The 12,749-nt window shown below is 36.6% G+C and overlaps 1 protein-coding gene across 1 annotated transcript in view; it reads left to right on the forward strand.

Annotated features, from left to right (window-relative positions):
- The window catches only part of MFSD6 (major facilitator superfamily domain containing 6), a 53,979-nt gene extending 41,976 nt beyond the window's left edge, over nucleotides 1–12,003 (forward strand). The window contains 4 exon segments of the mRNA XM_025039469.1: nucleotides 5,339–5,500; nucleotides 6,411–6,509; nucleotides 7,721–8,001; nucleotides 9,985–12,003. Coding sequence (XP_024895237.1) covers nucleotides 5,339–5,500; nucleotides 6,411–6,509; nucleotides 7,721–8,001; nucleotides 9,985–10,188 — 746 coding nt within the window. The 3' untranslated portion in view covers nucleotides 10,189–12,003.
- The last annotated feature ends 746 nt before the right edge of the window (nucleotides 12,004–12,749 follow it).

Raw genomic sequence — 12,749 nt, forward strand, 5'->3', positions numbered from 1 at the left:
AATAGTACCTGTTTCTGGGAGGAATAACTGGAATAATCTTTTTAGCCTACTTCCTGTTGGAGTGAGCTGCTATAATATTAATGAAAAAAATTTAATGTTAATCGAAATTTTTCTAATGGTTCTATGTTATTCAAATATATTGTATTCCCAAACAGTTAAGGTCTTGGCAGTAGGTGGTATGAAAATATTTCTGTGCTCCTGTTAGGTCTTGAAGGTAACCCTGAGAAACTCTAGTCAAGGTAAGGAAGGACTGAGAAGTTAAATTTCTGTGACCATGTGGTCTTTAAAAGTCATTCATTGTCAGTTAACATATGGTATTGAATTGCCACTCAAATGTGTTTATGAAGCACCTAATTATGTGAGTTGGTGTTGACTTATCATTCACAAATATCATTAGTTTTGTGACAAGTAGCCAAGGAAGGGTTAACACATATTGCAAGGAGAGTCAATTTGTGTGCCTTTGTTACTGTTATCAGTCATGGGGGTAAAGTTTTTTATTCTACTGATTGATCCACCAACTTAGTTATCTCATGCTAAAAGGTTTAAAAAATTGTAGCTCCAGTGTACACATTTTACCCATGCCGCTAAATAAATTTGCTTATTTATTTAATCAAATAGGGAATAATCATCTACTATTTTTCACAGTTCTCTAATGGAAAGTAAAGAAAGCAAAAGCGCTTTCTTTTCCCAGTTTATGATATCCTTTACCTTCTAACCTTTACAGGAAAATTGTTTTAGATAGCATAATTGTCCAGACTTCCTTTCTTATCTTACAAATATGGAAAACGGTGGAGAGTTTTTAGATTTCTAGGCTGCTTTTTTTATTATTTTAAAATTTGAGTACCATAAGACAACAGTAGTAAAAACATTTGCAAGAGTGCCAGATTAATATGGTTGTTAGAAGTTTGCGTATTCAAGTGTAAAAACAAGAACCACAACTCTACAATTGTTTTTTGTATATAAAGGCGATGTTACCAATCCATTTCCCTCTTATGGATAGTTAAGTTTTGCTAGTTTCTTTTCAAGGAAGTGGTATGGATTCTTCCATTTACATGATATTTCGACATGAGGTACTTCAGAGAAGCCATTTTAATTCTACATCTGCCCTGGAAAATGTTGGAGCATGCAGGCAGAGTGGCTTTCATTCTTCTGCTTTTAGTATTGAGGAAAATTATTTCTATGTGCCTTCATTTTTTTCTTTCAGTTAATGCCTTGAGCTGCTTTAAAGAATGTTTTCCTGTTATCTAATCAGTCCCAAAAAGCAATAAGGAAACTCTAGCAATCTAACTGTAGAGAATCTTTTATATCTGCCCCTTAATACCAGCCACCAAATTCTAAGAATAGTTTAAAAGCATCCTGACTTAAGTCATCCTGCTGGAAAAGGTTTTAATTTTCTTAGAAGACTCAAAGTTTTGGGAAAATCTTTGGAATTTTGAAAAAAGAAAAAAAAGAAATCCTATTATTGGAAGATTTTGTGTGTGCCCAAGCCTTCACACTTAAAAGAGTAACTGCTAAAATTATATTTGATCCAGAATTATAGCAAAAATATATTTGGTATTGTTTTGGTCACATAAATAAATATATAGGCCCATCGTTCTCTGCGTGCAAATCCTGCAATTGATTGCTCAGACATAGACATAATAGATTTGACAGCACCATTGAAGTTAATTTACAACTATTTGATGTGGTTTCAGGTCTTTCATTTGGTGATTCATTTTTAAGAAATTATTTCCAAACCTATGTTGGATGTTACTGTTGAATCTAATTAATTTTGAATAAATTCATTTTATTTCTTGAAATATTTTTGAGTTTTTTCTTTGGCGTCATTAATGAAAAAATATGCATATCTGAAAATAAATGGAGTTAATAGCATCTTTAATAATATAAATGAAAATATTTAAAAATATATCCATTGTGTATTACTGTATCAACATTTATAATTAAGGTTCTATCCAGGCATTATTCAGTTCTGAGAAAGCCGGCATTATCTAAGGTACTAAAATTGGTTAGCCAGATAAAGCAAATATTTTATTTGACTTCTGTGGAAGTTAAATAAGTGTGCATACTACCTCTAATAATCTAGTTCATATTTATAGTTTAAAAACAACCTAGTTGAAGTGATTACCAAAACATAAATAAGCCTAAGAAAAATTATTTTGGTGTTTCTCAGTTAATACTAACACAAGACCCTTTTAAATACTCTACCAATCCCAAGAATCATGAGGTTTTGCAGTTTGACTGGTGAAACTGATACTCTCCCTGGCCCTGTGTGGGTTCTGAGTACACGTAACGCTTTCTGGTAGTTCTTTCCCTGGCTTTGCAGAGTCTCTGCACATGGTTTTGCTGATTACTACTCTGCCTAATGCTTGAGGAAAATCATCTGCAGGTTTTGGGAGTTTCTCTCTGTAAAGCTCCCTCCTCTCTGGTACTCTTCCCTGGAACTCCAGCTGCGTTGGTCTCCCCAGACTGTCAGCTCCATCTCAACTCAGTGGTTCCCCCTCCTTGCAACTTTCAAACTAAGCAGGCAGTAAACTTGGCTCCTCATTTCTTTCTTCTGTCAGAGATTACTACTGCCCTTGTTGCTCATGTTCAGTGTCTTAGGAACTATCGTTTCATATATTTTGTCCAGGTTTTGGTTATTTCAGGAAAGAGAGTAAATCCAGCCCCTGTTCATTCCATTTTGCCAGAAGCAGACTAATGTCAGATTAAATCTTAAATTTATATTAATCTTTTAGTTTAATTTTCTAAAACATACATTAAGAGTTTCTGATTATATTATCTCCAGATGAGAATATTTTTCAGGGAGCAAGTCCATGACTTAATCTAGGCAGAATCAGATGATGTCTTAATCCCTTTCATTTGTAAAACCTGTTGTGTGATTATCTTTTGTTGCTTGGTTGATTGGTTGATTTTATAATTTATTGAAATCCAGAAGGATTAAGTGTCTTACTCAAGATGGTTCCTTTTTTTTCCCCAATTACAGTTAACATTTAGTTTTAGTTTATATTAGTTTCATGTGCATAGCATAGAGGTTAGACATTTATATAACTTAGGAAGTGATCCCCCTGATATGTCTTGCACCCACCTGACACCATATATAGTTATTACAATTATTACAATATTGTTGACTATACTCCCTAAGCTGTACATTATATTCCTGTGACTATTTTGTAATTGCCAATTTGTATTTCTTAATCCCTTCACCTTTTTCACCCAGTTTCCCAATCCCACTCTCATCTCTCATCTGGCAGCCATCATTTTGTTCTTTGTAATGAGTTGTTTCTGTTTTGTTTATTTTGTTTTTTAGATTCCACATAAAAGTGAAATCATATGGTATCTGTCTTTGTCTGACTTATTTCGCTTAGCATAATACCCTCTAGGTCCATCCATGTTGTTGCAAATGGTAAGATTTCATTGTATATCTGTACCACATCTTCTTTATCCATTCATCTTTTGATTGGAGCATTTAATCTATTTATATTTAACGTGATTATTGATAGGTATGTAGTTATTGCTATTTTATTGTTTTCTGCTGGTTTTTGTAGTTCACTGTTCCTTATTCTCTTGCTCTCTTTTCTTATATGTTGATGACTTTCTGAGTGTTGTGTTTGGACTCCTTTACCTTTATTTCTTTTATAGCTTATGCCATCTTTTTTATTACAGTTAAAGCAGTGCTTTAATAAAGATTTAAATTCAGACAATGCTCAGTTGCTGTACATTAAAACAACCTGTCTATCCTCCCCTCCCTCCCAACTAATGATGAAGATATAATGAAACTGGTAATGAGTCATTGTAAATGGTCTCTATACTCTTTTGGAAAATAAATTGGAAATGTATATTAAAAGGCACAAAAATTGTTATATCTTTTGAATATTATATCCATTAACCTCACTTGTAAAATTAAAGCCAGTGTAAATAATCTAAGATATTTGAAAGCTGTATCTCCAACAGTGTTAATCATGGTACTAATTATAATGGAAAAAAATTGGAAATAATCTTAATGTCAAAATAGATGCCCAATGAGGGATTAATACTCAAAATATATTAGGAACTCTCACAGCTCAACAGCCAAAAACAAGCAAACAAAAAAGCCCACCTAACAACCCAATTAAAAAATGGGCAAAGGATTTGAATATACATTTCTTCAAAGATACACAAATGGCCAATAACACAAAAATAAAGAAATTAAAAGATGCTCAACCTCACATTAGTCATTAGGGAATAGAAATCAAAAAACCACAGTCAGATACCCTTTTTACTCATTAGGATTGCTATTATAAAAAAGGAAGGGAGGGAGGGAGGGAGGGAGGGAGGAAAGAAGGAAGGAAGGAAGGAAGGAAGGGAGAAAATAAACACACACACACATCCCCCAAACCATTAAAATATTCATCATTAATGGCCATAATAGTCTAATTTCCTTCTGTGAAGAAAGGAAAGGAAGGAAGAAAGGAAAGGAAAGTAAGGAAAAGAAGAAGAAAAGGAGGAAGGAAAGAAGGAAGGAAAAAGAAGAAGGAAGGAAGGAAAGAAAAGGAAGGAAGAAAAAAAATAACAAGTGCTGGGCAGGATAAAGAGAAATTGGAACACTTCTGTATTCTGGTAGGAATGGAAAGTGGTACAGCTACTGTGGAAAACAGGCAGTTCCTCAAAGTATTAAATAGGTTATTACCCCTATGACCTAGTAATTACACTCTTAGGCATATACCCAAAAGAGTTGACAATAAGGACTCAAATACTTATACACCAATGTTCATAGCAGCAACATTCACAATGCTAGCTAAATTTGGAAACAAGTCAAATGTCTATTAGTGGATGTGAATGGATACACAAAATGTGTTATTTACATACAATGGAATATTAGCCTTAAAAAGAACAAAATTTTGACGCATTCTACGACATGGATGAACTCTGAAGACATTACGTTAAGTCAAATAAGCCAGACACAAAAGGACAAATACTGTATGATTCCACTTACATGAGGTACCTAGAGTATGCAAATTCATAGAAACAGAAAGTAGAACGGTAGTTCCCAGGGCCTGGGGGAAGTTATTGTTTAATGGATACAGAGTTTCAGTTTGAGATGATAAAGTTCTAGAGATGGATGGTGGTGATGGTTGCACAACATTGTGAATGTACTTAATGCCATTGAACTATATACTTTAAAGTGGTTAAACTGGCAAATTTTATGTGATGTATATTTAACCACAGATAAATAAAATATGTATTTTATAGATATATGTCTATATATACATATAAATTTAAATGAATAATTCATAACTGAAAAAAGAGTAACCTAAGAAGTACTGATCAGACAGTCCTTCTTGCTCTTCTTCCTCTGCAGGAGTGACACATGCAGCCGTCTGGGCAGCCTGCATTTCTTACCTAAGTGCAGCTGTCCCTCCTGAGCTGAGGACATCTGCTCAGGGCATCCTGCAGGGCCTTCACCTAGGCTTAGGGAGAGGTTGTGGTGCCATGATTGGAGGCGTGTTGGTCAATTATTTTGGTAAGAATGGCTTTCTCTTCCCTTTCTTCTTTGATGAGAACTTATGATTTTTTCAGCAACACCTCAAGAAACACTCAGATTATTATTGAAGATTGCTAGAAGCTAAACTCCAGTCATCATAATATTCTCTTTCTAGCTATCATGGTAGTCATACTGTAAAACAGTGTGTGTAAGTCGTTAAGATGACTTAGAGCCAGCCTGTAACCATGCACACTTCTCTGACAGCTTAGTGAGATGTTACACAGATACCTCAAGGGAGCCAAAGAGATGAATAAGCGCATGTACTTTTGGTTTGAAGTCAAGTACCCTAAACCTGCTGACACTAATGCTAGAGGAAAGAAAATTCATCATTATTTTTCCACCATGAGATCCTGAACCAGGAAAATCTAACTGTATGCTAGAATTGGTAATGTCACCACATCTGTGACAACAGTGTGTCTTCCCTGTCAGGTCTTCCTTATTGGAAATACAGGGGCTGCAGAGATGAGATTATTCTGCTCTAGGATCTGCTATGGAAAGTGGGCCCAGGGATGACTGAATTTATAGCACTATTTAAGCTCTACTGTTCCAACTACAGATTAATAGGGCTGTTTACTAGTTAGGTAAATGGTCTTTATGAAGAAGAGCACCATTGAATTTTATGGTGAAAGCACCCAGGGACAGTCCTTTATAAATGCGGTTTTCAAATTTGACGAATGACAGATCTAATACCAGCACCTGACACCTAACCAGCCCTGTGTGTTTTCCATGATATGAAGCTAATGGCCATTTGCCATTCTCTGGTTCATCCCAAGCTCTGTTGCCTTTGTCTTGAATTGTAGAATGTTGACAGGTTTGGATGAGGGCTACCTGCCTTTCCTGGAATTACTCTGCAGAGTGCTCTTTTATCTCCCCCTCCCCCCCCCAACAGGGGCTGCTGCCACGTTCCGAGGAATCGGCATGGCCTGCCTGGTGATCCTCCTGCTCTTTGCCCTAATCCAGTGGCTGGCAGTACCAGATGAGGAAGAAGGTAAACATGTCCATTCTCTCTTAGTAGTTCTAAAGGTTGAAGCCATGGAGAATTCCACATCTACCTCTCAGAAACTCAGAGGTGGTAACAGACCAGCTTGGCTAGATTTTCTCCGTGTTTTATCAGTGGACTCATGTACCGTTGCTTAAGAGAAGCTACCTACTGTGTTGAAAATACTGGTTGTTTTAAGTAGCTGGGGATATTCTTGTTTTTATTTTGGTTTATGATACAAGGTACTGAGGGAGGGAGTATTGGTTTTACATTTCTCTGGTATTCTAAAAGGATTTAAAATTTTAATCAAATAGATAAAAGGCTATACAGTAATTTTACTATTAGAGATAGCAAGTGGTATTAATCTCTATGCTTTTACCTTCCTTTGAAAAAAATGTCTAAACCTTAAATTTGAAGTTTTCCCTCAAGTAGGCATAGCCTTCATTAAAATTGTTATACGGTTATACAGAAAGAAGGTTATATTAAATATAATGTTTAAATGAGAACAAATTTTCAACTTTTTTTTTAATTGGATTTTTTTTCCACCATAAAAAAAGGCCAACTGGTTGAAGGGGAATATTCTTTCTTGCTCAGGTCTTAGTTCCCAGAATGGGGCTCATCTTTTGTGTCTTGGCCTTTGAGTGGCATTTGCCTCAAGTACCTGAAGTGCTTCTGTTAGGAAAAACTAGCTTGTTATAGACACCCCAGAGACAGATTTTAATTCTAGCAAGTTACTCAGAAAGAAGACCAATACTGATTTTTCTCACTCTTGTTCTTTTATAATCTTAACTGGATCATATCTTGTACACAGCCTTGGTCTCCATGCCTTCAGTAAAGGCCAATAAAAACAGCTATCACATGGCTTTTCCTATATTGATGCTTATTTTTAAAATCTCGATCCTGTAAGTGGGACTAAAGTACTATTCACTATAACCTATGCCCCACAGATGTTATATCTAAGTTAAGTGAACAATACACTTTATAAACGAATATAAGTTAATGTGTATTAAGCCCTATAAGGAGACCCTGGAATATAAACCTCATGTTCATTTGCTCAATACTTGCACCAAATAAAGACTTTGGTACCCAGCAATTTATTAACATTGCCAAGCACACTAGAATGGGCTTATGGGATAGTCTGCTTATTTAATTGTTTCCTTTTACATTTGTTTCAATATGTAGAAAACTCAAAAATGATTTAAACATGATTTTCTCTCCAGACAAGACAATGTTGGCAGAAAGGATTCCTGTTCCATCAAGTCCCGTTCCCATAGCAACCATCGACTTGGTACAGCAACAGACAGAAGACGTCATGCCACGTATTGAGCCCAGGCTTCCACCCAAGAAAACCAAGCACCAGGAAGAACAGGAGGATGTGAACAAGCCAGCCTGGGGGGTCAGCTCCTCTCCCTGGGTGACCTTTGTCTACGCACTCTACCAAATTAAAGAGATGATGCAGCTCACAAGAGACAACCGTGCTTCTGAGATACAGCCTTTACAGGTAAAGTTCCTCTGCTGGCCTCCCTTGAGTGGGCTCAGTGTTTAACTCATTGAGTTATTCATTCAACAAGATTATGGAAGGTCTGATGGAAACAGACATGCAGAGAAATAATTTCAGTACTCTGTAACAAGTGCATTATAGAGGTATATACAAAGGGAAAATTCTTCCTTATGGCATTCAGGAAGGCTTCACAGAGAAGAGGATACTTTTTGAAAGAAAGAAAATATATCCATTCTGATCTTGTATATTTCTTTAAAATTTCATTGTTGTCGGATATCAGTTACAGTTGCAAAGCAAAAACATATGGTTCTTGCTTTGGGGGCATTAATCTCTGTGATTCTAAAATTCTAGTAGGGACATTATATATAATAAGATCTTAACAAATTTCTGATGAATTAATGAATACTTGAGCCACTGTGTGAGTCTGATAAAGACACCTAACTCAGTGGAAGTGTGGTTTTGCTTGTGGACGCACATGAAAAATAAAAAGTATGATATTTCTTGTCTTTAGAGGTATAATCTCAGAGTAAAGTCAAGCCATGTTGATAAAACAGTGTGGGTAACTGTAACTAAAGCTACATACTGCCTTTGGAAAATGGTTAAGTGTGACTTCTATGAACAGTCTGGCCAGAGTAATGAGTCCATTTCCCTGCATTTATGTTAATCACTCCCTTTTACTTGATGCATCATGTCAATTCTTTATCTAGAGTAGCTTCAGAGGTCACCAAAAAAAAAAAAAAATCAAGGGGAAAGACTCAAAAATAGAGTTATTTGGGTAACTTGCTTTTTTAGAAAATTCGAACTACCTTTATCATGACTTCCATGATAAAATATTTCTATAATTTAAGCCAAATCTCACTCTTCACTGATAAGCATAATGCATTCTAGTCCATGCATGAGCCCACTTATTCATCAAGATAATAAACTCACATGAACCCTCTACTTAGTAGAGAACGAATGAGAGAGGCATATAAAAGATGAACAGGGAGGTGAAGCAGCAGAAAGGGTATCTGTTACTTAAATAGCAGTGTTTTCATTATTTCAGATACTCACCCTCATTTTCACAGAAGCCTGTCAGGCTTAAGTATCAGTACGTTGTTTTTTTTTTTTTTCCTGGTATGTTAATACCAGAATTTTAATAAAAACTGGCTGGGATGTCACCGTTATTCTTATGAAGAGGCCATTATAGTAAGATTATTTTTTTTTTTTACATTTTAGAACCACAGAAATAAAACCTTCTTTTTAGCGCTCAGCTATTTGAAGTGATAGGTACTAATTTGGAGGAAATTTTGTTTAAAAAATATGTAAATTTGTAAAAATCAGGAACATGGCATTGGATTTAGCAATGTGGCATCTTTCAGATGTGCTATGGGTGATTGCTGGAGTGAGTGTACTCATAGCTACTTACAATGGTTGTGTAAATGCTTGTTTACATTCCCCTTTTCTGTGGATATTCTGTTGTATTTAACTTTTCCTATATACTTTAAAATCCCAAATATAGCTAGGACTCTGACTCTCAGGACAGTTTTCCTGGCCCGGTCTCTGAGATTGAGAATGCCTTACTTACTTCCTGTTAGACAAGGTGTCTTCCAACTGCTGAATTCTGTGGTCTCAGCAAGTGGCCTGAGTATCAATTCCATGCTGCTTGCCCAGTGACTTGCCACAGTGGCTGGTGGGGACTTAGTAAATATTTGTTGATGTAAATTGTTTTCCTAGTAGTTAACAGGCATTTTGGTAGTGATGTTCTTTTATCTACAAGATACGTCTGCTTATAGTGTTTGTGTTTTTCATGCGGCTCTGGCAGTTGCACATAGGAAAAGAGATGAAAGGTAAGACATTCTGTCCTTATTCCTCTATTGTTCCCTGAAGTGGTCACTTGAGGATGATCTTCCCATGTTTCCTATATCTTACTGGAAATCATAAAAAATGTTGGATTTATTTGCTAACACAGACTGTGAGGCATCTCCTGTTTTTTCCTTCCAGGGGACCAGTGAGAATCAGGGAGATTCTTCAGCTGGTGGAGCCCAGCCTGTGCCATGTGAGATCCACTCTGACTCATCTAGAAACCAGCCATCCCCTCAAACGGCAGCATCTCAGACGCAGAGCAGCCCTCCTCACCCCAGTGTAGACCAGAGGGCAAAGGAAAGTGAGGACTAGCGGGCTCAGCCTGCCACTGGGGGATCTTGAGGGGGTCCTCCTGTTACACCCTGCATGGAACTGGGCTCCTCTGCCAGGACAGAGGGAGAGGTGTCCCAAACCTAGGACATGCCTCGCCTTGAGGAGCACAGCACCACATAATGCTTCTAAATACATGAACTCATTAACATGAACACACACACGCACAGGAGCTACAGTACATTTGGCAGAAAGAGGTTAACTTCCAGAACCCCACCGGAATCATGGAAGAGAAACAGAGTTCGACGAGGACTTTCTGGTCTTTGGTTACTTAGGTAGAGGACTGCAGGATTACTCTGACGGGGCAGTAAGAGTTGAAACCAGCAGTTACACTAAGTGTTGGGAAAGAAAGTGTTTTAAGGTGAATGCTGATATAATATCCCTCTTCTGATTATTTATTCTAATTATTTGGTTCTTTATGCAAACTGGGAAGAAACAATAACACCTATAATTTTCTCTTAAAGAGAACCATTTAAAAAATTATAAGATTTAAAAAATACAGTAAGTAGGTAAAAGTTAGTAGCGTATATGCTTTTGTTTTAAAAGAGGAAAGTTTCATCAGAGACTTGGCATATCTCTGGCAAATATATTTTTATATGTGTATGGAATATAATGAAAATAGCCAATTCTTTGAGCAAAGCTATTATTGACTACTGCAAGCTAAGCTGAGCTTTAAAATGCCTTTTGTTTTAAATGGGCTTTAAGACCAGAAAAGGGGATATTCCAAATAAATCAACCAACTCAGTATCCTGTGGCCTGGTAGACAAGGGTTTACTAAATACATTGATACTGTAAATTGCCTTTATCACTATTTACAATTTTATAGTGATTCAGGCTCTACTTAACTGATGGAATTTTAAAAATCACTGAATTCCTAAGAGTTTCTTTGATTAAGCAGTGCTATTTACAAATAACAGTATAAGATTTAAGTGCCTGGGGGAGGGATACAAGTTTTAAAAATTATATAATGGGTCAGTTTTTGTTTTGTTTCTGGTGAGGGGAAAAGGTGGTGAATAGGAAACCAGGAATAGAAAGGACAGGAATAAGAAGTAACTGTACTTTCCAATGACTAAAGAAACAAACCTCAGAATATTCTTTCCCTTGAAGACACAGTCAGACACTGGACAGTTCAGAGATTGGTATGCTACTGTAAACTACTATCAGAACAATGGCTGGGTGAATCACGCATAAAGCTTGCTGCTAAAAATGAAACTGAGGTTAACAGGATGCCTTGGGGGAGGGCTGTAGAAAAGGGAATGCTGCTTTAGTTGAAGGTCAATTATAGTGTGTATAATCGTTGTGGAAGGGCACATGAGAGAGGAAAGAAGAGCTAAAAACGAGCAACTCACTGTACCCTCTGACCCTGATTAAACAGGATCAGTTGTAAAGTGAGGGCTTCTCCATGATACCATATTTCTGCCCACAACTGCATCTGGGAGAATTGTACACTTCGATATCTAGCTTCACCACAAAACACAGCATAAAAATAAAATAACGGAAAGAAATAGAATTCAGCAAATAGTTATTTTTGCACTTGAACTGAAACGTACTGTACTATAAATTATCATGACTCATTTTAAGTGACCTTTAAAAATCAGATGTATTTATTATGCTTATGTAATTTGAGAAATAAATGGGTGACAGGCTGAACCTCACCTATGAATGTACAGTATGTGCTTCGTGAAACTGTAGGAAGTCAAAGACTTACACTGTATCTTGTGTTTACGGTTCTGATTTATTCCTTTGAAAAGCCTGCTGTTTTGGAAATGCACGGTTGATATGTTGAAACAAAAATAAATACATTTTTGAATATTTCTTAAATGATAAGGATGTGACCAAATAAATAGAAGTCCTTTACTCTGTAATGAATAAGACCAAATTCAATAGGCCTTTGTTAGGAAACGTTGGCTGTGAGAGCTGATTCAATAGTGCAGTAATTTCCAGCCTTTCAGAACAGACACCTTCATGGGTTTGTGGACTTTGAGACTTTTTCTTCCTGTCCCCAAAGTGGCATTTAAAAAATATTAAAGTGAATTCAAATTAAATTTTGATTTGAGAATTTTACAACTTCTCTTGAGATTCCCTGGCAATACCTATGGGTGTCACAAAGCCCAGGCTGGTAATCACTGCCTTAATGACTTATTTTATTCTCTTTCCCCTATGGCTGTAGAAAAAGTATATTACCCAAAGTGCTTAGTTGCCAATTATTAAGCTTACTCAAAGCCTCAAGTGGAATAATAGATGATTGTAATACATACATCTCCACTAGCCAGTAAACCTCATGAAAAGCCTAAACAATTCATAGGAGGAACATCGTTGCTTTCTTGGCCACATGAAACAATTAGCTAAGCACTTGCAACACTGCTGGGGTGGGGGCTGCTGCTGGTGCTGGGACCATTACGTAAGCAGTATTTCTTGTAGCCAGTCTGGAGGTAAACAGTGAATCCAGGAAAATGGGAACCGCACCCATAGGTACTGGGTGCTTGTTATGTGCTAAGATTATCAGTTTGTCCTTATCACTATTCCCACTTTAAATAGGATTCTGGAACTAGCACAGCTTAGTTATGGAACCA

Source organism: Pteropus alecto, unplaced genomic scaffold (genome assembly GCF_000325575.1).
Source record: "Pteropus alecto unplaced genomic scaffold, ASM32557v1 scaffold3, whole genome shotgun sequence".
NCBI classification, from domain to species: domain Eukaryota; kingdom Metazoa; phylum Chordata; class Mammalia; order Chiroptera; family Pteropodidae; genus Pteropus; species Pteropus alecto.